General features: G+C 32.2%; 3 protein-coding genes and 1 pseudogene across 7 annotated transcripts in view; 2 read left to right on the top strand and 2 right to left on the bottom strand.

The window, feature by feature from the left end:
* On the top strand, positions 1 to 8,975 carry LOC130800201 (GDP-mannose transporter GONST3-like; annotated as a pseudogene).
* Positions 8,976 to 11,916: 2,941 nt separating this feature from the next.
* Positions 11,917 to 14,995, top strand: LOC130800213 (pentatricopeptide repeat-containing protein At3g49710). Of its 3 annotated transcripts, XM_057663667.1 has the most exons (3): positions 11,917 to 14,303; positions 14,413 to 14,672; positions 14,833 to 14,995. In XM_057663667.1, exon 1 carries the CDS (start codon positions 11,996 to 11,998, stop codon positions 14,156 to 14,158), a length of 2,163 nt encoding a protein of 720 aa, XP_057519650.1. In that variant the 5' UTR covers positions 11,917 to 11,995; the 3' UTR covers positions 14,159 to 14,303; positions 14,413 to 14,672; positions 14,833 to 14,995. The 3 variants fall into 3 exon arrangements, with proteins under 3 accessions (XP_057519650.1, XP_057519636.1, XP_057519644.1); XM_057663653.1 differs by having other exon boundaries at positions 11,917 to 14,672; XM_057663661.1 differs by having other exon boundaries at positions 11,917 to 14,672; positions 14,874 to 14,995.
* A 3,227-nt stretch (positions 14,996 to 18,222) lies between these two features.
* LOC130800230 (GDSL esterase/lipase APG-like) lies at positions 18,223 to 22,270 on the bottom strand. Its single transcript, XM_057663678.1, has 5 exons — positions 21,799 to 22,270; positions 20,672 to 20,802; positions 20,327 to 20,560; positions 19,315 to 19,570; positions 18,223 to 19,224 (listed from the first exon to the last, which is right to left on the bottom strand). Exons 1-5 carry the CDS (start codon positions 22,043 to 22,045, stop codon positions 19,028 to 19,030), a joined length of 1,065 nt encoding a protein of 354 aa, XP_057519661.1. The 5' UTR covers positions 22,046 to 22,270; the 3' UTR covers positions 18,223 to 19,027.
* Positions 22,271 to 25,710: 3,440 nt separating this feature from the next.
* Positions 25,711 to 27,734, bottom strand: part of LOC130800209 (probable LRR receptor-like serine/threonine-protein kinase At4g29180) — a 40,762-nt gene continuing 38,738 nt past the window's right edge. For all 3 annotated transcript variants that reach the window (XM_057663637.1, XM_057663617.1, XM_057663626.1), the window contains exon 13: positions 25,711 to 26,346. In XM_057663637.1, coding sequence (XP_057519620.1) covers positions 25,920 to 26,346 — 427 coding nt within the window. In that variant the 3' untranslated portion in view covers positions 25,711 to 25,919. The remainder of the gene's footprint in view (positions 26,347 to 27,734) is intronic.

The raw sequence follows: 27,734 nt of genomic DNA on the forward strand, positions 1-27,734 counted from the left end.
TCCACTATACCCAATTCCCGCACTAAAGTCTCAACAGTCTCTTTCTCTGGTTTCTCTTTGCAGTAATCGTTGTCGTCAACTTTCTCTACTCAAGTCTAGTTCATTACATTCTGCATCCTCTCTATTTTCCTCTCATTCTCACCAGACACCATACTAATTTCTATCCTGTAATGGTGTTTGGTTACTTCCATCGCAATCTCTTATAGCTCTTTGCATCTGGGTATCTTCCCCTTCCTCTTTCTCAATATGTTATTATTTCCGTTGTTTTAGTGATTAATCTGGATATTTTTTTTATGATAACTCATTTTTATTTGCAATCATTTTGATTTTTGTATTAATCTGAATATGTACATCTTCAAGATTGAAGGTCGGACTCTTTATTGCGTGATGGAAGCAGACAGCTAGGCAATACAGCAAGGATCACTGGATTATAGCTTGCATTTTGTTGCCCCCATTTTATGGTAAATAGTTGCTCAAATTTCTTTGCATCTAAATGGGTATTCCTAATTTCTTCTTTTGGGTGTTTTTAGTTTTACAATCTCAATCTTTAGAGCTTTTAGTTTAAGTTTATTGAAGACTTTTGAATTGTTCTGAAATGGCTTAACTGAAATTAGGGTGATTGACTGATTGGTACATCTGAGATTGCGTAAGACTATTAGTGATTGCTGAATTTGATTGTTACCGGCGAAAAGTGATTTCCTCTTGAATATTTTTTGTGTCGGTACTCCCTTCCTCTATATTCTGGGCTTTGCAACTGATTGAGAGTTATTTCCAGTAAGTAGAGAGATGTGAACAATGTGTATTTTTTTGTGTCCATAGTAAACAGTAGACCTAGGGCAGGTTGTGGGTAAGTTTAATGAACAAGGGCAAAATTTGGTCTGTCTGATTATTTTCACATTACATTAACCAAAACCAATCCCTTTGACAGAGATCATAGTAACTCATAGCAAAACTCTATACACGACAAACACAGAAATCCCAGCAACCTACTACCCTCACCCTTGGTCCTAGATGTGCTTGTTTCCGTGGAACATGTGTATATCACACGGGGTCTGGCCAAATTCATAAGCGTCTTAAATGCTATAATAGATGTGCCTCATCTCTACTTCATGTTTAGAACTTCATCCATAAACCTAACTACATCTATTTTGCCCATAAAACTGTGAGGAATAGAGGGGAGTAGGAGGGAGAATAAAAAATGGGATGTCGATCTTGTGGTTATTATGAAAGTGTTATGGTATAAAGGTATACGAGAATTAATCTGCTCAAGAACTATATTGTTAACTTCAATGGATTAATTGGATTTTGTTGGTACTTTCTTAGACATCATTGCGCAGCATATTGGCTGCATCACCACATCACAGTGGTAATTATTATAGGCCGCAATAAGCATGAAATCATCCACATTAGATAAACTAGTTTTCACTTGTCAACTGGAATGATTGCTCTAATTTTCTTTTTCCTTCAGCCTGGGAAACACGTAGGGAGATTTAGTTTGAACATTTGGGGCCTAATTTTGTAAAATTTTCTTCAATCCAGAAATTGTATTCAGGGTTGTTTTTAGCTTTTCATTGAATTCGTTCAGGCCCCATTCTCAGGTTTTGAATGTAATCTGTTAATGTTTACTGTCACTTTTTTTTCTTCATTTGATTTGCCAATATGTTGATATCACATCGTAGTGTAAAAATAAGGCCGCATCGCATTGCGTTGGCTGCATTGTAAAAGTTCCTTCCTTTAACAGTCCTATGTGACTTGCACCCTATTATACAAATATCTTTTGTTGTCTACCTGTCTCTCTGTTTAGTTGCTCTCTCATCTTTGTCGCTAGCTCCTACCTGTTGAAGCTCACCCACACTAAACAGCTAACACGATTGTCGAACCACTGAAAACCACCAATAAGTCATCTCCATCCTATCCTCTCTACTTTACCACGCCCTCAACCTCTCAATCCCTTCGTTAGTTACTGTAACCTTTAATAACTACTATCGTTAGATTAAACGACAGTAAAGAAATGTTTCATTGTTTAATTATACTGTAGTAATCATGGTTTGATATAAAAGTATATCTTGAGTTGCACAATAGGGAATGAGGAAAGATGTGTGAATTTTTTCAAAGGGGCGAAAGAGGAAATGAAAATGATTTTGAGAGCAACCTTGAGAGAGACCTTTTTGGTGCAAACCATTTTTGGTAATAGTGGTTCAAAGCATGATGGCACCAAAATTGAGGTGTTTAGTGTTCTAGTGAAGTGAATTTGGAACATAAGGTGAAGGAAAAGGGTGATAGAAGAAATTAGTTTTCAGTTTGATTAGTGTTAGGGTTTGCGGTGGTGTTGTTGTTGTGGTAAGGCTTGGGCTAGGAAAGAGAATCTGGTTGGGGAAAGAATGAGGAAGAGGGAGAATTGTGAGTTGAATTGGAGAGCTATGACGGGAGTGTTATGCAAAATTGTGGAAAACTGTAATCTTAGCTCCTAAAATCTTAACTAATTTTAGAAACTTTAAGAAGTCATGTGATAGAAAATGTGGATACTCTGATAGATGTGTGGATATACTTTGAAGGATAGAAAACGAAACTAAGATATAAAAAAAGTTTTAAACGTTGTAGATAGTGAGGATAAAATAAAAGAGTTTTAAGGTGGGTTTTGCATCTTCAATGGGAAGAATGTTGACAAACTGGTAAGGAAGATCAGAAGTTTTGTAACTTAAGAGATTTAACAAGAAGGCAAGGAAGACCAAATATGACTTGGAGGCAAGAGTGGAAAAAGATATGAATAATCTAGATTTACGAGTTAAGTTGGCAGATAATCAAAATGAATTAAAAAGGTGGATCCACGTGGATGATCACTAAGATTGATTTAATAGTTCATTTAGCCGATTCCAATGTTTTGGGATTAAGGTTTTGACATTGTTGTTGTAATGTCATAGGAAAAGCCGCTCTGGTATTATAAATACTCAATATAATACAAGATGAATTTCCAACACTTGCATAATCTAAAACGGGAGCTTTTGTGACCTTTTAGAGTGTGTTTGGATTGAAGGAAATGGAGGGAAAGGAAGGGGAGGAATTTGGAGGGATGAGGGATCTCTTGTTTGGATAACAAAATAAGAGGGAACGGATTTGGAGGGATTGGGTGTATGTTTTTTTGTTAAGGTATCGATCTTTCCAAAGTTGGAAAGATTTGAGGGGAAAACTCTTATCTCCCTTCATTTCTCTTCTCTTCTTTCCTAACAAACATGACTTTCTTCCCTTCTATTTCTCTTCCCTTTCTTTCCCTTCTCTCCGTTCCCCTTCCCCTTCCTCTTCCTTTCCTTTCTTTTCTCTCCAAAGTTGCTATTTAAACATTGTGTTATCTCCTTATTTTAGGATATCAACTTGGTTCTAGTTGGTTGTTTATTTGATTTTGAAATGACTAATTTGTAGGATTTTCTTACCTGAAAATTTTCTCAGAAAAAATTGGTTTTGTATGATTTGGGTTACTTAAGGATGAATGTGTTAAATGGAACTTCCAGATCATGGATGCCACGGTGGGCACTTGACTAGCATGGGTATGCATATGATGCAAGTAGTTCAAATTATACAGAAACCATGACTGACCAGGCATGAGTTGCGTATATTTTCTTAGTCACTAATTCTTTGTAATCTAATGTACCATTTTAAAAGTTACTGTAAATTAGATCTTATTTTCAATAGTTTACATATAATTCTTTTATTTGAATTAATTTTTGCCTTCATTTTTTATGGCTTAGACTAATGTCACTTGAGGTTTTTATATATGATGATGCCCCTATATATAATAAGCTTCTTTAGGATGTAATGCCAACCTTTTGTTGATTAATAATGAAAATTAAGATTTTTCTATCCATGGGACTCTGTCACCTTTCTTTGTAATTTTAGGGTTTGATTAGTTCTTACTTTGTATCTGGTTAATTGTGCTTAGCTCTTGAAGGAGTGGTCTTTCTGCCAAGTTCATATGCAAGTTCACATCTTTTGTTGCATTATTAAACTAAAGTTTGATCCAAATATCCTCAGTAGACCTTTTTGTTGATCTAAAATCTCCAGAGTTCCTTGGACCTTGATTGTAATCACCATCCATGTAGATCAGTTATGGAGACTGTTTTAATGGTCTGACTTGGTTTTTGATTGCGTTAATAATTTACAGCTGTGATTTAAAACTTGCTGACTTCTTGAATGGAATTTTAAGTACAAAAGAGCTCCACTTAAGTCATATGTTGGTTGTTTCAGCAAACAAACTCGTCTGAATTTTTGAAGCTTTGTTACAGATGTCTGCTGACCTCGAGAATCCAAAGTCCGCTGATGTGAATAAAAATTCTGATACTAATGGATCCTTTGAGTCTGAAGTACAAGTGACGTGGTATACCATCTTGTTGCAGCCTGCATCTGTATATGGAGTAGCTCCTGGGTATTGCCTTTCAGCATCGTTACTCTCGATCATCAATAAATGAGCTGTAATGAAATTCCCATATCCTGGCGCACTCACTGCACTGCAGTATTTCACCAGTGCTGCAGGCGTTTTAGTTTGTGGGTGGCTTAATTGGGTAGAACATAACCGCCTTGACCTTATGACCATGTGGCGGTTCCTTCCTGCTGCAATCATCTTCATTCTGTCTCTTTTCACCAATAGTGAGCTCCTCCTCCATGCCAACGTAGACACATTCATTGTCTTTCGTTCAGCAGTCCCCATTTTTGTTGCAATTGGAGAGAACCTATCTGCATCAGCCATGGCCATCGGCTAAAACTTGGGCCTCACTTGCCACCATCTTCGGTGGAAGTGTTATGTACATGATTACAGATTATCAATTCACAGTGATGGCTTATAGCTGGGCTTTAGCTTACCTAGTAAGCATGTCAATTGATTTTGTTTACATAAAACATGTGGTTATGACCATTGGATTGAACACATGGGGGTTGGTATTGTACAACAATCTCGAAGCTCTCCTTTTATTTCCTCTAGAACTGCTCATTATGGGCGAGCTGAAGAAGATAAAACACGAGATAACCGATGAGTCCGACTGGTATTCGTTTGGCGTCATCCTGCCAGTTGGGTTATCATGCTTGTTCGGACTATCTATCTCTTTCTTTGGCTTTTCTTGCCGAAAAGCAATCTCTGCTGCAGGCTTCACAGTTCTTGGAATAGTAAACAAGTTACTAACAGTAGTTATCAACCTTGTCATCTGGGACAAACATTCAACTCTTGTGGGTACAGTTGGACTTCTTATCTGTATGTTGGGTGGTGTTTTGTATCAGCAGTCAACAAGCAAACCAAAGCCAGTGAAAGCTGCAGAAGCTCAAAATAGCCAAGAGGAAGAACAAAAGCTGTTAGAGATGCAGAACAACAGAGAAGGCGATAACAATTTGGAGCCTAGCTCTGAAGTAAGCGAGGCAAAATAAGATGGGTTTTAAGAACTTAATATTTTTTTGTTGCCTGGTCTTTTCTGCTATGCCAAGGATCAAACCTGCCCGATAAGATCGGATGCAGCAGAGTGGTGTGTTCTTCTGGTGATTTGCGACGTTGCTGTGGCCTAGAACCTACTGATTCAACCACCATGTAAGCGATACATTCATACTTGAACCTTCATTTGTACACATCTTATTCTTTGGCTTCACCAACTGTTGAACATCAAGTCGAATTATTCATGCTATTTCAGTTCTTTTTATACGCAATATGTGACGTGAAATTTCATTTTGGTTGCTATATAGAGGCCCGTATATATTGGATTAATGCTTTGGCATTTTTGACATTATTTTTGGAGCCGATGCTTGTAGAAATCTTTCCTTTACATGTTTTTTTTTTTTTCATAATAGTCATTATTATTCCATGTGACCCGGTCAAACATAGTTGGATCGGTCCGTGTCGTCAATTTTACATTTTTCTCGGCATTTCCTACATAAGAAGCATCAGGAAGGTTCTAGAATGGTCTAGCGGCTTCTAGACTATTCTAGGGTATTCTAGAAGCATTTAGAACACTCATGAAGGATCTAGAATGTGCTAGAGGCATCTAGTACATTCATGAAGGTACTAGAGTATGCTAGAAAGTACTAGCATACTCAAAGGGTCTGGAAGGTGCTAGAAGGTTCTCGCTCTATCTTGTAAATACTAGAACATACTATAATAGTATAGAATCGTGTGGTGTATTTTAGAGTGTTCAGGGCATGTCTATAACCATATAGGTCTTTCTAGACATGTACATACTCTAGGAGAGTAGTGTAGGGCATTCTAGAGAACTCTAGGTTAGGAGCATTCTAGAATGACCCCAAGGTAAGGGGCCTTGCCTAAAAATAGGCTCTTAGGTTTATTTTTGCATTCAAGTTCCAACAGGTTCCAATAGCTCTTGTAAGTATCTAACTCTCTTATAAAATATCAATACAAAGCCTTTTTCCCACACAAATACTTTCTTACTAAGTCTTTCCTTAGCAAGTCTAACCAAGCTCATCGGCTTGCACACTTAAAGGGTCGAGTTTGAGGCTGAGCTAGTGCAATCATTTGTCATTGACACTAGTGCCGCACGGTTTTCACTAGGTGAATAAGTGAGCCCGTGACACATGGATATTGAATTGACGAAGATTAAGGTAGAGATTAGAAATAAAACTTCATACCATGCGAATGACATGACTTTTCATATAAGTTTAAGCTAAATGGTATCACTAGTAGACAATAATAAAAGTTATACACTTTTCTTTCAAAAATAAAGAGGAAAAGAACAACACTTGAATGATGACCCTAAAATTAGTTTACAAAGTCAATTATTTGGACTTTGGCTAGGCCACAAAGTCAACTCTCCCATCTGCTTCCACGATCCTCTTTGTAGACTTGGGCATCTTACAATTGATCAGTAGTAGAGTTGACTTTCCCAAGTCTTCCATAAGAATTCATTATCATAATTACTTAATCTTTATATACTTCAGTTCATCTCCTTGTAATCAATCAATAAGAATATATATAATATACTAATAGTTTAAACAACACCAATGGCAAAATTTCCAGGATTCTCCTCCAACAATTCTTCATCTTCCTCTTCATCTTCAAGCATTCCTTCATTCGTGTTCGGATCCTCCCCCTCCACACCTGCCAACCCATTATTCGGATCTTCTTCTTCCTCAAATGGGTTTTCATTTCCTTCTTCAAGCTCCACACCCACAACACAAACCAATGATGAAGCAACCATCAAAAAGATTCTAGAAGCCATAGAAATACTAGAAAAACTGGCTCAAAATGGTACTTTTCCCAAAGAAAAATTACAAGAAATCAAACAAGAGCTAGAAAAGAAATACCCAAATCTAGTCATTCCTCAAAGTACTTCTCAAAAACCAGGAAATAATAGTACTAATTCTTATCAAAATTCCTTAAATGTTAGCAATAATACTAATTTCTCTCTTGGATGGGAGAGTTTTATAAATCAACAACAAGAATTTTATAATAATTATAATTTTCTTCTTCAGCAACAGATAAATCAACAAGTTCAAGCACAATCTCAAATGATGGATCAGTATATGAAAATAATGCTTGCAAGTAGTACTATTCCTGCAAGTATTCCTAATTATTATGGTTATAATCATAATTATAATTATCCTAGTTTTAACCCCCCTATCCCTACCCCTAGCAATTATGGTAACAGTATTAATGGGTCTGGAGAAGCAATGAAGATGTTCTTTGAAATGATGGGGAAAATTAATACTCCTAATGATGCTCTTTCTAACAATGCCTTTGGATTTGGAAGCACCGGTACTTTTGGAAGTGATGGTTTTACTGCTATCAGGTTATTTTTTTCTGAATTACTTATCCTTTCCATTCTTTGGATTATATTATGGTTTTTGTTGGTTGCATACTTCATACTTGCATGATTTGGATACTGGTTTACTCTTTGGAAACAAATCCCTATCTGTTATCAATAAATATTACGCAAATTCTTGTATGAGCATGCCTCATACTTGGTTTGAATAGCCTAATAATAGAAACTTTTAACTACTAGGCTCTTGAGAGACCGTCTCTTTGAGAGATGTATTTTAAGCCCAACCTATTAAAGATTAATGTCTACTTACCCTATTTTTAATGCCTACTTACATTATCCTTAATACTTACTTACTGTATCCTTAATGCCTAATTTCAGTTTCTTATTAATGCCTAAGTACAATATTTCAAAAAATATGTAATGGGCCGGCCCAACTAGAGATGGTCTCTCAAAGAGACCGTCTTTCACAAGAATTTGTGAAATTTTAGCTTATAAGTTTCTTATTTTGAGGTCGTTTCACCATGAGACGGTCTCATACAAAACGGGCTGTAAATAGTAATCTTATCATTGCTAATCTCTTTAGTATATAATATACATGATAAATAGATTTTATTTCTTAATGTCATTCAACCACTTACCTTTTGTCTTATACTCACCTTTTAAATTGCTCCCTCTGTCTCCAAAAGATCATAACACTTTTCACTTTAATTAGTCCGTCATTTTAACTATGCTAGATTTCTATTTTGAGTAATGGTCTCACTCCTTTCTTTAATTCTCATACACACATCTTCTTTCATTTTCTCTTATTTTTAATCTCACAAACATAATTTAGTTGTCTTCATTATTTTAATAAACGTATAATGTCGTGGTGTTGCAGTTTCTTAGGACAGATAGGACATAGATACTATAAATGGGGGAAAAGCTGATACTAATTTATAATGATTTGAATTTGTGCAGTTTCCTGGGCAGTCTCCTAGGTGGTTTTGGCTTCTAAATGGTGTGATTCTATTGAATGTCCTTCATCCCTTTTTCTCAGTTGAAAGGTTGCCATTTGTCATTGTTTCCGGCAACTGGTTCAACTCGCTTCAGTTCACCTTTCTATATTTGTTCCTACGCATTTTAAGTTGTCTTTAAAAAGAAAGTGTAAGGATCGAGTATGTTTTCATTGTTGCAAAAGTACTTCCATCATACTTAATATATAATCATGGATGATTGAAGTTATGCGATTCACTTTTGATGTGTGAATTAAATTGACACTACTGGAAAAAAAAGCTATCAATTATGTGATATATGTTACAGTTTAATTTATAACGAAGCATAAAAATAATTGGTAAAATTAGGAAATTTTTTTTTACATTATATGCTTCATATAGTGGCTTATGCTCTGTTTTTAAACCGAAGCATCAACTAAACTTTATTTGCTGCGATTTCAAGTTCTTGAGGTCTATACCGCAGTATATAAGACCTAAAAAATCGTAATATACGAAATTTTTTTTCTACTATTATGATCTACTTTAGTCTTTATAAATTAATTTTTGTGTTAAATTACATCAAATTTCATTGTCTATCCGATTATTAATACCAAAAACAATCTGATCATAATAAATTTTAGAAGCTTGTTGTATTAAAAATTTAAATTACATTAAGTTTTATTATGTTATTACATTAAAATTTGGATCAATGAGAATTAGATAAGTCTAGCTATTGATTAAGTAGAGTTTTCCCTTTTTTAGTTTGTGATATAAGTTTAGTTTTCACTATTATAAAAAATAATTAATTTCCTCTTTTTGCCTATAAATTTTTTTAAGTCTTATGGCCGAATCAAAAAGTTAGATCAACACTATTAGTAATTTAGTTGTAAAAGAAAATGAAAGAAGATGTGTGTATGAGAATTTTGTTAGTGTCTTTAATAGTATTTATGTCCTATCTGTTCTAAGAAATTGCAACATCACAACATTGGTCGTATGAAGACAATTAAATTATGTATGTGAGATTAAAAGTAAGAGAAAATGAAAAAGATGTGTGTATGAAAATTAAAGAAAAGAGTGAGACCATTACTCAAATTAGAAATGTAGCGTAGTTAAAATGACGGACTAATTAAAGTAAAAAGTATTGCGATCTTTTGAAGATAGAGAGAGCAATTTAAAAGGTGAGTATAAGACAAAAGGTAAGTGGTTGAATGACATTAAGAAATGAAATCTATTTATCATGTATATTATATTACTAAAGAGATCAGCAATGATAAGATTAAAATTTACAGTCCGTTTCTTATGAGACCTGTTGAAATGATCTTATTATTTATACATTTTAAATTATTTTGATTTATTCTTTATAACCAAAATTATCACTAAAATACACTGCAATAAAAGACAATCATAACAATCTCTAAGAGACGGAATATAGTTGTAACACCCCGGCCCCTCGGACCGCTGGTGACTACTCTTGGAGACTGTAAACTAGCCCCACAAATCAACACAAGTCTTTCCAGCGCACTTTGGCCTCACTCGTGCGCACCCGGAAAAACTTCCCAGGAAGTCATCCATCTTAAGATTGCTCCCCTGTGGAGTTCTTAGCAAATGGGCTCCCTAGAAAAAAAGATGCACCTTGTTGATATGAGTAGTCTATCATTTCTTTTTCAAACTAAACTTGGGGTATTACAATAGTAATAGTAATGAGTATCTATGAGTTTCATAAAATTAAAAGGGTGTTATTAAACTTCGTCACCCCTTTTTATTTTATCGCCACCTCTAAAATAAAATTACGAATTTATCTCTGGACTTTAAAAAATTACAATTTTTCCATCTCCTTAAAATTTCTTATTTATACTAATACTAATAATAATAATAATAATAATAATAATAATAATAATAATAATATTTAAAAAATAAATTAAATATAATAATTAAAAAAAAAATAATATAAATGAAATTAATAATAATTTTTAAAAAAACAAAAAAAAAAACCCAGTCGCAGAAAAACCGCGGCTAGACCACGGTTTTCTTGCGACTGGGTATTTTTTTTTTGTTTTTTTAAAAATTATTATTAATTTTATTTATATTATTATTGTTGTTATTATTATTATTGTTGTTGTTGTTGTTGCTATTATTATTATTATTATTATTATTATTATTATTATTATTATTGTTATTATTATTATTATTATTATTATTATTATTATTATTATTAAATTTTTATATTAAATTTATTTTTTTAAATATTTTTTTTATTATTATTATTGTTAACTTTTTTATATTCTTCTTTAAATTTAATGTTTTTAAAATTATAATAGTGTTATTAAGTGCGATTAAGTTATTGTTATTTAATAAATGTTGTAATAAATTATTTTATTTTAATATATTATTATATTATGATAATGTTATTATAATAATTAGTTTTGAATTTTAGATAATTTATTTGAATGTTTAATTATTTTTTAATATAATAATAATATATTAATTAAAATTTAGTTGTTAATTAATTTTTAATTTTTTATTAATAATTTAAACAAAAAAAATAACAATAACAATCACAATAATAATAATAATAATAATAATAATAATAATAATAATAATAATAATAATAATAATAATAATAATAATAATAATCATAATAATAATAATAATAATAATAATAATAATAATAATAATAATAACAACAACAATAATAATAATAACAACAATAATAATACAAATAAAATTAATAAATTTTTTTTTTAAAAAAACCCAGTCGCAAGAAAACCTGCGAGCCAACCGCGGTCCAGCCGCGGTTTTTTCTACGACTGAACCGCGATTGGCTCACGATTTTTCTTGCGACTGGGTTTTTTGTTTTTTTTTTTAAATTTTTATTAATTTTATTTATATTATTATTATTATTATTATTATTATTATTATTATTATTATTATTGTTATTATTATTATTATTATTATTGTGATTGTTATTATTATTATTATTATTATTAAATTTTTATTGTTGTTTTAATTATTATATTTAATTTATTTTTTTAAATATTATTATTATTATTATAAATAAGAAATTTTAAGGGGTGGTAAAATTGTAATTGTTTTAAGTTTAGGGACAAATTTATAATTTTATTTTGAAGTGGCGAAAAAATAAAAAGGGTAACGATGTTTAAGGATTGAAATTAAAACTAAAATACTTACTTTTAAAACTTGTATCAGCATGAAACCAGGGCTATGACAAAAATGTTAATAGACTTTTAGTTCATTCATTGTTCATCATTCTTCTTATAGATGTACCAAACTTCATGGTTTACTCTAATCAACTTCTGTCAATTACTAAAATCTTGCATTGCCCACAAAAATCTTCTAACAGGAAAATCTCTTCATACCCTTTACATAAAATCTGTGATTCCTCCTTCAATATTTCTTTCCAACCACTTCATTCTACTCTACTCAAAATGCCGCCATCTTTCTGCAGCACGCAACACTTTCAATCTTACTCCATATCCAAATGTCTTCTCTTACAATACCATTATCGCAGCATACGTAAAAGAAGGTCAAATTCAAATTGCCCACCAACTGTTCGACAAAATTCCTGAACCAGATATTGTGTCTTTCAATACTCTCATTGCAGCGTATGCTAATAGAGGGGAGATTTGGCCTGCCCTTAAGCTTTTTGATGGAATTAGAGATATTGGTTTGGAGCTAGACGGGTTTAGTTTCTCTTCTATTATTTCAGCTTCCGTTAATAATGTTTTATTGATAACACAATTGCATTGTTTGGTTGTTAAAGGAGGGTATGATGTTTTGTACGCTTCTGTTAATAATTCTCTTGTGAGTTGTTATAGCAAAAATGGGTTTTTGAATGAAGCTAAGAGGGTGTTTTGTGAGATGAATGGGAGGGAAGATGAAGTGTCTTGGAATGCTATGATTGTTGCATATGGACAACATAAGGAAGGAGTAAAAGCTCTAGAATTGTTTCAAGAAATGGTTAAGAGGGGTTTATATATTGATATGTATACTTTGGCTAGTGTTTTGACTGCTTTTACGAGCTTAGTAGATCGGTTAGGGGGTCTTCAGTTTCATGGTCAGTTGATCAAAATGGGGTTTAACTCAAATCCACATGTGGGAAGTGGGTTAATTGATTTGTATTCTAAATGTGGGTGTAGTATGTTGGATTGTAAGAAAATATTTGAGGAAATTCCGGAGCGTGATTTGGTTCTGTGGAATACTATGATCTCCGGGTATTCCCAGTTTGAGGAGTTATCTGAAGAGGCTGTTACTTGTTTCAGAGATATGTTGCGCGTCGGTTATCGTCCAGATGATTGCAGCTTTGTTTGTGTTATTAGTGCTTGCTCAAGCTCGCAGTCTCCTTCACATGGAAAACAGATCCACTCACTGGCTCTGAAGTCTGATATACCATCGAATCTGATAGCGGTTAATAATGCCTTGGTAGCTATGTATGCGAAATGTGGAAATCTTCAAGATGCTAGACGGTTGTTTGATACAATGCCGGAGCATAATGTTGTGTCCTTGAACACCATAATTGATGGTTATGCCCAGCATGGGCTTGGGCATGAAGCACTGCATCTTTTCAATTGGATGCTTGAAATTGATATTATGCCTACTGCTATAACCTTCATTTCTGTGCTTTCAGCATGTGCACACACTGGGAAAGTTGAGGAAGGTCAGAAGTATTTTGATATGATGAAGAGGAAATTTGGGATCGTTCCTGAAGCAGAACATTACTCCTGCATGATTGACATGCTTGGCCGAGCTGGAAAACTTCTTGAAGCTGAACAGCTGATTGAATCGTTGCCATATAACCCTGGGTCTATTGCCTGGGCCGCTTTGCTTGGCGCCTGCAGAAAACATGGTAACATTGACTTAGCTGTTAAGGCGGCAAATCAAGTGCTTCTGACAGATGGTTCAAATCCTGCTCCATATGTCATGCTTGCCAATATGTTCGCTGATGCTGAAAGATGGGATGATGTTGCAAAGGTTAGGAGGCTAATGCGTAACAGAAACCTTAGAAAGAAGCCAGGGTGTAGTTGGATTGAGCTAAACAAGAAGGTTCATATTTTTGTGGCTGAAGATGCTTCACACCCCATGATAAGAGAAATATATGAGTACTTAGAGGAGATACTATTAAAGATAAAACATGTTGGTTATGTCCCAGATGTACGATTGGCGTTGGTCAAGGATGATGGAATAGGAGAAGAAAGAGTGAGGAGACTAGTTCATCACAGTGAGAAACTGGCTGTCGCATATGGGCTCCTGTCAACTAAAGAGGGAGAGCCTATCCTTGTTGGTAAAAATCTAAGAATATGTGGAGATTGTCATAATGCTATCAAGCTTATTTCTGCTGTCACTGAAAGAGAGATTACTGTCAGAGATGCCCGAAGGTTTCATTGCTTCAAAGATGGAAAATGCACTTGCGGAGATTACTGGTAGCACTTTTTGTTGTTCCTCCCTCATTTCAAAAAGAACCCCAGTCAATTCGGGGTTTCTTACAGAAATGCTGTTTTCCAACGTTGGACTACCTGGAGAAACTTGACTTCCTCGCTTACTTTCTGCCACTGATGAATCCAAGTCACAGGTATATAAGCCAGGAATCTGCCATAGGCCCATATTTAAACGATGACATATGTTAATGCTGTCGCCTTTTTAATGATAAATGATGATTCCTGATTTATTGACATTTGAAGTGAACTTCAAGCGATTAGCTCTGAAATTGAAGCGAAATCAAACAATGAATCCTGGTCACAGGTTTTTAAGCCAGGAATCATTACTTCTTGTGTTCAATCTTCATAGCCCTGGGGGTAAGAGATCCATTGGGTGGCTGGCATTTTGCAATTGCGATCTTGTAGCTCGCCATCAGATAGCATAACCTATATGAGCAAAGCAGTGTAGTCAAAAACACTTCATTGTTTTTGATCTGTTCTGGATTTACATGGGTGGTAATCAGGTACTCCATATTGAGATCTTAGTTAGTTTGTCATTTTGAGAAATATATTCCTCTAAACTACTATCTGGTCTCTCTTGACTGTAACAACTAAATTTAGTGGATTTCGTACATTTGGTTCTTGGCAAAACTGATGAATTATATATTTATATTGGATTTTTAGCTTCAGGAAATTTGGGTTTTAACATTCCTAAATCTTAATAGAGGAGTATATCAGAATGCTTCACATATTGCAAACATCTGCCATATCAATGTTGGAGGAAGGTGGTATCATTCTAGAGCTGCTCCTGTGTTTTCTGCAGATGGGGATGCCATGACAGTAAAATGTAAGACAACTCTGAACGCACTATTTTTCTTACTATAAAAAGGTTTCAAATGAAAATAAATTAATTAGCAAATTACTATCAAAGTTTTTGAAATTTTAGTAGATTTAATAATTGCTTAAAGATGATCACTAAGAATATCACTAAGAATATCAAAACAAATCACCGTTACCATCAAAGTTAATGTTCTATGTAATCACCAAGGATCAAACAATATTCCAAGAACTTATCGAGGGAGAAGTTACAAGATGTATCTTATTCGCCGATGACATCATATTTGCAAAAGAAACCAGGGATGAAGTCAATGGTAATCTTGAGATGTGTAGGCACGCGTTACAATCAAAATTGTTTTAAGTTATTCCAAAGTAATATATATGAAATGTCGTTTTGGAATAGAGTATCATAGCAATTGTGGTGTAATGTTTGATATGAAGGAATAAGGATCTCCGTCCAAGTAAGTGTTTCAAGTACCTGTTGGTAATTTTTTTATCAAGACACATATATTAATCAAGATGTTGAACATAGGATTCATTTTGGACGGCTCAAATCGAGAGTTATGATCGTAATCATATGTGACAAAAATGTGTCAATAAGGTTAGGAAAATTATTATCAGATTATTGTTTGACTAACATTATTATATGAGTTAGAATGTTTGAATTTCATAAAAGAACATTGTAGAAAATGAGGGTAGCTAAGATACACACATTATAATGGATGAATGGACATGTTGTAAGACATAATATTGGAATTGAAGACGTAACAAGGGCCTAGGAGTTGCATATATTGGAGATAAAACGAGAGAAAATTCTTTTATTTTGGTTTGATTATGTGCCAAGAGGATCAATATATGCACTTTTGAGAAAATTGGAAACTTTTGAGGTTTGAGTAACTTAAGAGGTCGGCCAAACTAAGTGAAATAGAGTACTTGATAGAGATTCAAGAATGAATAAAGTGGTTGGAACTTGGAATTATTAACCCTAACTTATCTTTATTCTAGTTGAATAAGAACTTTAGCTACTCATTTAAAATGATAAGAAAAATTCTAGGGTTAATTATCGTTTGTAGCACTAAAGAAAAGTTCCTCCAAGTCTAGTGGCAAAGTCTAAACCTTCTCATTCATTTAGATATGGAGCATTGTTGAAGTCTCCATAAATGCATTTAAAGTCATTGTATATTAAAGTACTTTTAGTTAAAAAGATTAGTATGTAAATATTATAATTATAAAGAACTTTAAAAAAATACTTACAAGAAGATAATCCTTCTCGACATTACTACTGACTTCATGGCGATAAGGAATATCATTCCTTACATACTTTCCACGACCTATTTGGAGGATCCAATTATTCAAAATAATATTTGATCAGTTGAAATTTATAACGAGGATCCATCATGACGGCAAAAGAAATAACAACACTATTATTTTCCCAATATTTATCAAATTTCATTTTCATATTCTTTGTCATATCTCTTAAAAACACATCTTCAATATCAGCAAATTGTACATATTGTACCAATATACATTCACTTCTCCACACACTTTTAAAGTACAAGTTGACAATTGGATAATTTCTCTCCAAAAACTGTTTTCTTATGTCATCAAAAGGTTATAAAAGTGCAACAATTTTTTCAACCTTTGACCAATCATCATGTGTCGGAATATTAGGAAGTTTTCTTTGTCAATTGTATTCAAGTTTTCATAACAAGGACAGTAAATCAATATCCTTTAAAGCATCATATAGGTAGAATTCCATCTTATAGGACAATTTGACCACAACTTCTTAGAAATATTGACACCGACACCAATTACACACTCCCTCAACTTTGCTTTTCGTGCTTCGGAACCATTTATATACTTAAGTAAGGTCTTAATGTTTTTTTTATTTCATCTCTAATGGTATTCAAACCATCTTGAACAATTAAGTTCAAAATATGAGCACTACAACGAACATGAAAATAATCATCATAAGAAGACAATGGATTATACACACTTAGACTATTAGCAAGCATTTTTTGCATATTATCATTGTACTTAGCATTGTCTAATGTGATGGAGAACACCTTTTATTGAAGCTTCCAATCTTTTATAAGTCCAATTAAATTTTCATGTATTATGTTGGCATTATAAGGAGATACATGATAAAAGGCAATAATTTTATTGTGTAACTTTCAATCATCATTAATATAATGGGCAGTTAATGAAAAGTAACCCTCATCCACAATTGAAGGCCACATATCAGTACTTAAGCAAAAATTGGAAGATACCTTGATGCTTATTTTTTTCTTCAACCTACGTTTTTCATGTTTATGGGCTTCTAAGCAATACTTCTTTACGGTTTTTCTACAAATAAATATACAATCTTCATTTAAGAAGTTATGTGTAGCTCAATTTTTTGCATCTTCAGCAAATGTAAAAGAATAATTATGTGAGCAACTAGTTGCTTATACAATGCAGGGTCAAAATGTTTCAAATTATTTCTCACCCCTTTTTTGTTTGTTAATTTCATCAGTTGCTCGTGCAAAGCAAGACTCACTATGACGCTTAAAATTTGTTGTTTCATTATTAGAATGAGCAAGAATGAAACCCTGTTTGCAATACTTACAAAGAGCTCTTGGAATATTATCCTCAAACATGTGGCCATCAAAACAATCATAGTCCTTCCAAACAGGAGAAGTCTATTTTCTTTTTTGATTCAGACGGTGGCACATCTATAATGTTCGTAGTAGATTGCTGTTCTACTCCACCTTGATCAGTTTCCATAACTGATTTCTTAGGTTGTTCTTTCTGTTATAAAGAAGTTGTTATTATAACTAAAAGTAGTTATTGTAACTAACTTTGGCTTTTTTCCTTTCCTCTACTTCTTGCCTCTTCTGTCTATATAAGCAAAGAGGTAGTTTAGAAGAATGACGTAACAGTTATACGTTCAGTCTTTTAGCAACCTGCTACGATCATTATAGAATCGCCACTGCTTGAATCTAAAAAAAAAAAGGGACTTCTCCTGTTTGAAAGGACCATAATTGTTTTGATGGCCACATGTTTGAGGATAATATTCCAAGTGCTCTTTGTAAGTATTGCAAACAAGGTCCTATTCTTGCTCATTCGAATAATGGAACAACAAATATTAAGCGACATAGCGAGTCTTGCTTTGCACGAGCAACTAATGAAATTAACAAACAAAAATGGGGTGAGAAACACAAGGGTAATCTGAAACATTTTGACCTTGCCATGTATAAGCAACTAGTGGCTAGGGCAATTATAAGACATGGTTATTAGTTTCCATTTGTTAAAAATGCTGGAAATCGAGCTATATATAGCTTCTTAAATGCACATTGTAAATTTATTTGTAAAAAAACCGCTAAGAAGTATTGCTTAGAAGTCCATAAACAGGAAAAACATAGGTTAAAAAAAATGAGCACTAAGGTGTCTTCAAAATTTTGTTTAACTACTGATATGTGGCATTCAATTGTGGATGAGGGTTATCTTTCATTAAATGCGCTTTATATTGATGATTTGAAGTTATACAATAAAATTATTGTCTTATGTCATGTACCTCTTCCTCATAATGCCAACATGATACATGAGAATTTAATTGGACTTATAAAAGATTGAAAGCTTAAACAAAAGGTGTTTTCCATCACATTAGACAATGCTAAGTACAATGATAATATGCAAAAATTGCTTGCTAATAGTCTGAACCGACCCAAATTCCGACCAATCGACCTTTTTTCCAGGTCTACCCATGAAGTACTGACTAGTCTAGCTCTGTATCTTACGGTTGGTCCAGAAATAAACGTTGTTTTATAGAACTTAAATATGCAAATTGGTTAATTTTGGATTTGATCATGTACACAAACACAAATCTTCTGATATAAATACTTCAATATCTACTGAATCGACATAATAAGTTCATGTGAGTATAATGTGTCATATATTTCAATACATACTGATCTCCTTCGCACTGAAAATGATACGCAGAAAAATACGTAGTACTTTCACACATCGTAGCAACAACAAAGACGAGGTTCACAGAACACAATCAACCGATGAGGGAAATGCCTTGGATGATGAGGGTATCCGCCAGAACCTGATTAGCAGCTTCAGAAGGATGCACACTGTCCCAAAATACATACTTACTAGCATTCTTGCATGTTCCTATCGACTTTGGATTACAAAGCAACGATGTTGTCTCGACTAGTCCTGTCCCACAGCACCCTCTCCTGGCCTCAGCAAATCCTACACAATATCTGAAAATGTCAGCAAAATTAATCTCATCAAGCTTGTATTGGATTTTTTACTTGTTGATAATGTAAGATGGTGATTTACCAGATTTAGAAGGATTCTGAACTAAACCGTAGAACGGTGTGTAAATGTCGAAAATAACAAGGGTAAGGTTAGAATGCTGCTTAGACAGTTTAGTAGCTGCTGAGTTCAGCTTCTTATTGAAGTTTTGGGCGTCTGAGTTGATTTTTGATACACAGCCTTCTTGATGAAACCCAAATAAGGTGATGGTTGCTGGTACACAACCTAATGGAGGAAGTGAAGTCACTCCAATTTTTCTTGCTCCTAATGCATACAAGCTCTGTAGAGGCCAACATTCATAAGTGTCACATTTTTACACCAAAAATAGTACTCCTCCGTATCAATTTGTTTTTCACAGTTTAACCAAAAAACTCTCACAGTTTTGTTAAAAATGTGACAAATAAATAGAAACGGATACGATAAAAGTTTAGGGCAAATCTAAAATAGTATAAGGTGGATTGAACACTCATCTTTATATATGTATTGAACTAACTCAATTGTTAATTTTCTATGTTATATGCAATTTAATTTTTTTATAGGATCTTTAATGAAATGACTCGGGCCATAACCTTAACAATAACGGATCCAAAATCCAAAATCGTGAGTAGCATCAATTTATTGAAGTAAATAATTTAAAAATAATAAAAAATTTGTCAGATTTTTACCCACAAAAATTCATTACTCCTTGATTCCTAAATCAATATAACTTAAAAATGTTAACTAATTTTTAAAAATTTTATGGGTAGCATGTGTTACCTAATATTTAAGTGTAGATCTGCATATGATGATCTAAGAAGTTCGAGCCTGAATTGTGATTGATGAAAGTAACATATGATTACCTGAATGATCTAAAATAATATAAGGTGCGTCGAACATTTGTCTTTATACATATATAATGTATTTAACCAACTAAATATTATTTTTCTGTGTTACATGCTATCTAATTTAATTTTCTATAGGATTTTTAATCAAATGACATGGATCATGGTCTGAAAATTCCGAGGCTAAATTGTGGTTGATAGTAACTTATGATTACCTGAATGAAGCTTGAGAAAATACCAATAAGGTAGGAAGAGTACTGATCAGGGGAATATAACTTGTTAATCAAAGGGTTAACATAATAGTTTTGGATCCAATCACTACTTCCAAAACTAACTAAATAAAGAGCATCCTTTATGATTGACTTTGCTTTGCTGCTACCACCTACTTTAGCCAGCTTTCCTTGGTACTCCTTGTACAACTCTAGTTGTTGTGACAGTGAAATTGCTTTCTGCACCCAACCAACATATAGGAAACCTCAAATCTACTCATTAATTTTCTACTTAAGTCAGTATACAGATGTATGTACTTCGTATAAAAAATATTTTTAAACAAATCTTACACTGAGGAGTGCTGTTTTGTCATCATAACCTGAACCGGCAGATGCAAAATTGGCACCGATAAGAAGGTTCTTTCCTGATGCTTGTGGGCTTAAATATGCGGGTGGGTATGTTGTGAAGCCCAGAGTATCAGCTACAACATCAAAACACTGTCGCCGTCATCATCATTATATATATACTTTTATTTCTACATGCGTATATTATTCTGTATCTGTTATTTTACTTCATGTGAAAATAACACGGAGATTAAAAAGTTAAATTGAATATGTTAGAGTAGTAAGGTCATTTAGAAATAAGGAGGATATATAGAGTAAATAGATCATGCTCTAAAATCATGGGCATCTCGTTTATTTTGGGTTTTGGGGCGAAAGATAAAAAAAACCTCTATAAATTAAAGTGTAATATACTTCCTTCATTTCATAATACTTGCTACATTTGAATAGCAACACTATTATCCTCCAATCTTGTTTCGGTAATTCCGGCTCATGTATAAGAAATAATATAGTCATATGAGATTTTGTTTTATTTTTCTTAAAACCTAGTTTTTTAATATGTGATTTTCATAATTTTTCGATCAAATTAAATAAATATATTTAATATGAAAATATATATTGATTTACGTGCAAAAAGAAATGTAGCAAATAATGGGTAACGAAGGAAGTATAATATAATTTTATTTAGTAATAAACATAAATAATATCTAAATTTAAATCAAGTTAATATCGACCTTATACATAAAAATACATTATTTAGACCCTATAAAATTTGAGATCGTAGGTGATAGCCCATTTTACCCTTGCTAAAAAAATAGCCATAATCTAAAATAAAAATGAGTAAATGACACGGTACTAAACAAAAGATGAGGCAAATTAAGAGCTACGAGTGATTAATCAATGAAGTATCATGGTAAACACTAATAACAATAGTTTTTGTATTATTAGTTGTTAAGTCAATTGTTTAATTTAACTGTTAAAAAAACGATTAATAAAAATTAATTATTTATTGTCCTTTTATTTGAGAAAAAGTAGATAAATGATAAAAAACAATTAACAATAATAATTTTTTGACCAATTAAAAAAATAAAAGACAAAGACATTTAAGAAGTAATGAGAGGGAGCAAAGAAAGTACCAGTGATATCAGTGGCTAATTTGCCATTACAAAATCTTCCAGTAGGTTTATGATTGATGAAATCCCTTCCATAAGGAGGATAATCAGCCTTAAAAACAGTGTAAATATAATCATTATTTCCAACATCCACTGAAGAATCACCAAATGTGCAGATTGCAGGAACTAAACTTTGTGCATTGCTCAAATCTACAAACACCCCACATACTAAACTTATACCCCAAACCAATCCTTCCAATTTCATGCCCATTATTATTGTCTTTCTTTTTATTTTTTAAAAATTAAGTATCTTTATTATTTTTTTCCTCTCTTATGATTAGTAAAATGTGGTAAATTAATTTGTGATCTTATGCAGTTTTAAGGGTCTAGTGCTGCTATATTTATTAAGGTGAGAGGAGTGCATTGAATGGGTGACACTTTAGTGTTTGATCTATTGCTTGTGATAGATGAAAGTAAGTGATCTAGGATAATCAACTTTATGATCTATTATCATGCTATGGGAGGGATGAAAGATGGCAATCCATATTTATAAATAAGGACGTGGTCAAAGAGTTTCTCGGCTCAAGAAATTTGCTAATTAGTTGGTCTTCTAATAGTTATAAACTTACTAATTTATCATTAATTAGGTAAGAGTCCGATTCTCCACCAATTAAAGATCGAATGATTAATTTTCTTTTCCCTTTTATCTGTAGGGCTTTCTGATCTTATCCCAATCAATAAAATTACACTTTATGATGATAATAAAAGTATCGAAGTCGGAGTATATGGAGTTAAGTAGTGATTCTAAAAAAATTATGATTGCAAACGATTGCAATTATATTTATACACCTATACTTAAACCTAAAATCTTTAACTGGGTACGTACTATAATATGGGACTCAAATGAAAATTTAAACTATAAAGGCAGGCTTTAATAAAAGTATGGTTTTACAAAATGATACTTCTTGAGAATAAAAATGATATATGTATTCTATTCCAATAACATTGCACAACAATTTTTTTGGCATATCTTTTGGGTCATTGAAAAAATATCACTAATTTAAATTTCTAGTGTCAAATTATTAGCTTATATTCTCTATTCTACTATAATATGATTTATTAACACTTTATTTGACCTTTAGTGACATATGTTACAATTAATATAGTCTATAGTGACATTCATTGAAAATGCCTCTATATCCAAAGTCACAAAAAACTTTAATGGGGTGTTTTAAATAAACTGCTAAAGAGTCGAATAAATATCACTAAAGACTAAAGTCATTATATATACCATTAGAAATTTAAATTAGTAACATTTAAATTATATGTCACCAAATACATGCAGCTAAACGCATATTTTGTTGTAGTATTGTAACAAAATTTATTCAAAATAATTTATAAGCAAGTTCAAGTAAATGATAAATGCAATAATAATTTACATGCAAGTTAAGCCAGTTATCTAAGATTTCATGTATCAAGTCCATCCATAGCTTTTACATTTAAAAAAAAAAAATACATATTCAGAAGTATAAACCAAACTTTTATATATTAGCCAACATAACGTTTATGAACCACATTGATATTATTATTGCTTAATTCTATTAGGAGTATTTTCTTGCACTTGTTATAAGTTATAAAAATTCTATAGTAATGCATCTATAAAATTGAATTCCAATGTTTTTAAAATTTTAATAATGTTGATTATTCTGGTTTTTCTCTACCAATTTTCCCCCAACCTTGAAGAGTGTTTTTTTTTTTTTTTTTTTTTTTTTTTTTTTTTACCATGTCAAAGACTCAAAGTTGTAGAGTAACATTTTGCAACAAACTTATCAAGACTTTGACTTAATAAATAGAACATACACAATAATAGTAAGTATATCAATTAAATAACCCTCATAATGGTGGCAATCCTAGCTTTTATGTTGTGACAAAGACAACCTACCTCTTACCTCCCAATAACTTCTATTAGTATGTAAACTAAATCTTTCACCAACTTCCATATTTACTACTAGTTATTAATTTCATAATTCAATACTCCATCTGTTTTTTGAAAAATTCCTCAGCGGAATTATGAATAATAGAATCTTTTAAATATTAGATATAATTGAATAATAAATTTGATGGAGGAAAAGTAGAGACTATAAACATTAAAAATTTAAAAGAAAGTTAGTGGAAAAAAATAGGGACCACAACTATTAAAAAAAATAGTTTTTTAAAGTTAGTGGAAAACATGTAGGAATTATAAACAATATAAAAATGTGAAAATAAAGTTAGTAGGAGATATGTAGGGACCATAAGTATAATAAAATATTAAAATAAAGATGAACAAAGTTAATTTTGTCCATAATTTGCAATACAAATAAAAAATTCTTTGTGGGAATAACAAATTAAATAGACCCAAAATGTCAAATTGGAACAACTTAAAGGAACTAAGGGAGTACTATAAATTTTTACAGAAGTTATGATTTGAATCTCTTTCACCCCAATTTATAAATTTCAAGTCGAACATTAGCACCATGAATTAGAATAGTGCATCCATACTTCTAATTCAAAGTGTCTCTTGCGAGAGGACATGATAAAGTATATAAGGTATCTTAAGGCTAAAGCTTATACCGATGGTTAAAGCCCATAATACATTATATACTCTATCACCTCCCTCACACGAGACGTTTTAGGCTAGAAGTGTGAATAGAGCATATGTTCTCTTTACACTTGACACTAATATAATTATTCCTCTTAAATAAGTGGTTAATTAAAATTTAATATACAACATTTAATCATGCAAACTCTGATACCATGTTAACGAACTAATTCACTTAAAAGTCGTTTAAACTTTTGGCTGTGTTAGCTCTTTAATAATTATAATAAATTTTATTAACAAAATGCATATCATTTAAGTATATATTCGAAGTATTAATATTTGTTTCTAAAGAGTTCATAAATACACACGTGAGTATTAAATTACGTCCAACACAAAAAGTGTCGTACTTGTGAATTTAAAGTGCACCTACTAACAATTATTGGGGTGACTAAATTTTAATGGTGGCAATGTTGAAAGTCCACTTAGAGGGAGTTCAGAATTCTAATGACTTGTGAACAATATTATTAGTGCTACACTTTCTGGCTTTCCTAACTAAATACAAGTATTTGGATATAGATTTGCAGATTACACTTTTTGGATTTGTAGATCATAGTTCTCACCTTTATTTTGACTTTTTTGGATTTTTTAAATCCGGCTTATGTTAGTTAATTTCGAATCTCTCACAAATTATATGAAGGAAATTAATTATTTTTTTAGGCGATGAAAATCGAAGTTCTGACATAAGGATATAAAAAAAACACTCCAGCCCTTACAAACTAATCTATAATTTTCACTTTAAAAGTAAAAATGGCTACATGCTTTGCCTTATCTTATAGTTTACAAAAAGGATATAAGAAATTAAAGAGGACTGAACAGTTAGAATGTCCGACTATGTACCATTTGATTAGCATGATCAATTAGAAAAGGCGTTTAATTAGCATGGTCAATGAAACGATATGTTTTTTATTGTTCAATGTTTTAATTTAAGAAATTGAACATTTCTTTGTGTATTTTGACTATACATTATACATTTTGATTATGTATTTTGATCTTCGTGTAAATATATATTTGATTCTGAGGCCTTGACGGGTCTTCGAGGCTATGGCAAAGCTTCAATAAATTGAAGCAAATTTGATTTTTTTGAAAAATAAATTATATCTAAATTTATTCAAGTTAATATATATTAACCTTATATAACAAAATAAAATTTTTAGGCCCTAAAAAATTTAAGGCTCTGGACGCGGTAGCCCGCTTTGCCCTTGCTAATCGACAGCCATGACTAACTAAGTACATTGCGTCAAAACCTTCACTAACATTCATCATTATATCTCAAAACAGACTTTAAAGTTCATCACTAAACATCTAAATGGGAGAAGTACATTAATATTGCTTAAGGAAATGTATCATCCCCTCTTGAATATAATTCAAGCAAACTACAAAGAAATGTCTTTTGGAGAGTGGAGACCCAAGTCTTTAATTTTTAGTTTGTCCCAACAGTATGAAAACAAATCACAATCAACAAGCAACCATAAACAAAATAACAAATACTCCTATAAATTAGGAGTTATAATTCTTGATGAGCTTGTTCAATATCAAATATTGCGTTGCTCGAAGTGGAAGAAGAAGCACGGTGCAGTTCAATTATAGAGCGTGGATTGTGCTCATTCTCGATTGCCAAGGACAACTTCAACTCACTCATCACTTCTTCCATGGTTGGCCTTTGGATACGGTTTAGTTGTACACATTCCCTTGCTATTTCTACAGCTTTCTTAACAGATTCAATGCTGTAATCTCCATTGAACCTTTGATCTAGAATACTTCGTTTATTGGCTTTGTCATTTGAAAGCACTGAATTTACCCAATCAATAATATGAATGCTGCCCTTCTGGTTTTGGCCTCTCGGCAGGATTGCTGGTTTCCCTGTGATCAACTCCAACAAAATGACCCCAAAGCTGTACACGTCGCTTCTCTCGTTTAATCTACCGGCGTTGCTGGATTTGCAAATGCCAACAAAAAAACACATTGTCAGACCAGTTTTCTGAGAATTTGGTGGCCTAAGGGGCCAAATACAGATAGATCATGTCCTCTGGGCGAAATTATATTTATCCAATTCTTTTTAGCTGTCCCGATTTCTTACTTGTGTAATTTACCTTTATTGTCTCATTTTTATTTTAAGACATGCTCCCTTTTAATCTCTTTACTTGTTCTATTTGATTTTGACATATTTACTAATGCACGTTTTCAATCTTAAATATCTCTAATTGTGTTTGAGTAAAATTTACAATAAGACGAACTAAGCAAGATCCCACATGACTGCTGTAACTTATGGATTAAAAAAAATTACATAATAGAAGTGATTGATGAATAGTGTTGAAAAACCAAATGGGACAAGTAAAGCGAACATGAAGGAGTAAATTTTTAGGTGGTCCCCTCATTTTCTTAACATTAAAAATACCCAATATTGCAGATGTGTTTACTATTTTAGATGATCCCTTTATTTTTTGAATATTTGTGCCTAAAACAAAGAGGATAACTAAATTGAATTGGAGGGAGTTTTAGTTTTTGCTCCTTTTTAAAGCAATTAACGGTTGGGATGGTTAATCCCATATTATCGACAAATTAAAGATAATGTGCACACTTTATAAGTTATTTAAGCTATTCTTCAATTGCCATATAATTTTGGAATGATATATATCTTCTCGGCTTACAAAATGTGCACTTTGTATTTCCTGTTACTATGCTATCATTTACGATAAGTCCAATTTAATTTAACCTCCCAAAAACAATGACATTATACTAATACTAAAGTATAAAATAGCCAAATAAGGTATATTTCTTGGAGCTCCTCGTCGTGATCATGGGATGTTGCCATCCGCGTTGTACGTCATCTCAAAAATTGTCCTTGTAAAGGCATTCGTCTCCGTTCCGATTGTGAACTTTCTTTGAATGGAGGGTATGATTTTAATTGAGTTTTATATACCAAAAAAACATAAAATTTAACTTCTTTGCACTTTGTTTAGTTTTATTTCAAGTTTTATTCAAGTTTAATTGAGTTAGTTATAAACCTAATTTTTATTCAAGTTTTATTTCAAGATTAATAATTTCCTTTCCCTTGATTTTATTTTCAAGCATGTTTATAATTTACTATTGTTCTTTTATTTCTTCCTTTATTGTTCTTGTTATTAATTTTTTATTTTGTGTTCTTTAATTTCATATTCATGTTTAGTATCATGTTTTATCTAATTTGTGATCAATATAATTAAAATTAGGTTAGAATCTTTGGCTAACATAATCAATAAAATGATAGTATAAGATTACAATTAACCCAATTAAATATCTCATTAAGCATAATGAAAATTCTAGGGTTGTTTTACAACTC

The sequence above is a fragment of the Amaranthus tricolor genome, chromosome 1, assembly GCF_026212465.1.
Source record: "Amaranthus tricolor cultivar Red isolate AtriRed21 chromosome 1, ASM2621246v1, whole genome shotgun sequence".
Classification (NCBI taxonomy): domain Eukaryota; kingdom Viridiplantae; phylum Streptophyta; class Magnoliopsida; order Caryophyllales; family Amaranthaceae; genus Amaranthus; species Amaranthus tricolor.

Coding starts and splice junctions, on each gene's coding strand:
- LOC130800213 (XM_057663653.1), top strand. CDS start 11,996: ATGTACCAAACTTCATGGTTTACTCTAATCAACTTCTGTCAATTACTA.
- LOC130800230 (XM_057663678.1), bottom strand. CDS start 22,045: ATGGGCATGAAATTGGAAGGATTGGTTTGGGGTATAAGTTTAGTATGT. Junction 20,803..21,798: donor ATTAGCCACTGATATCACTG/GTACTTTCTTTG, acceptor TTGATGTTGTAG/CTGATACTCTGGGCTTCACA. Junction 19,225..19,314: donor TCAGAATCCTTCTAAATCTG/GTAAATCACCAT, acceptor GATATTGTGTAG/GATTTGCTGAGGCCAGGAGA.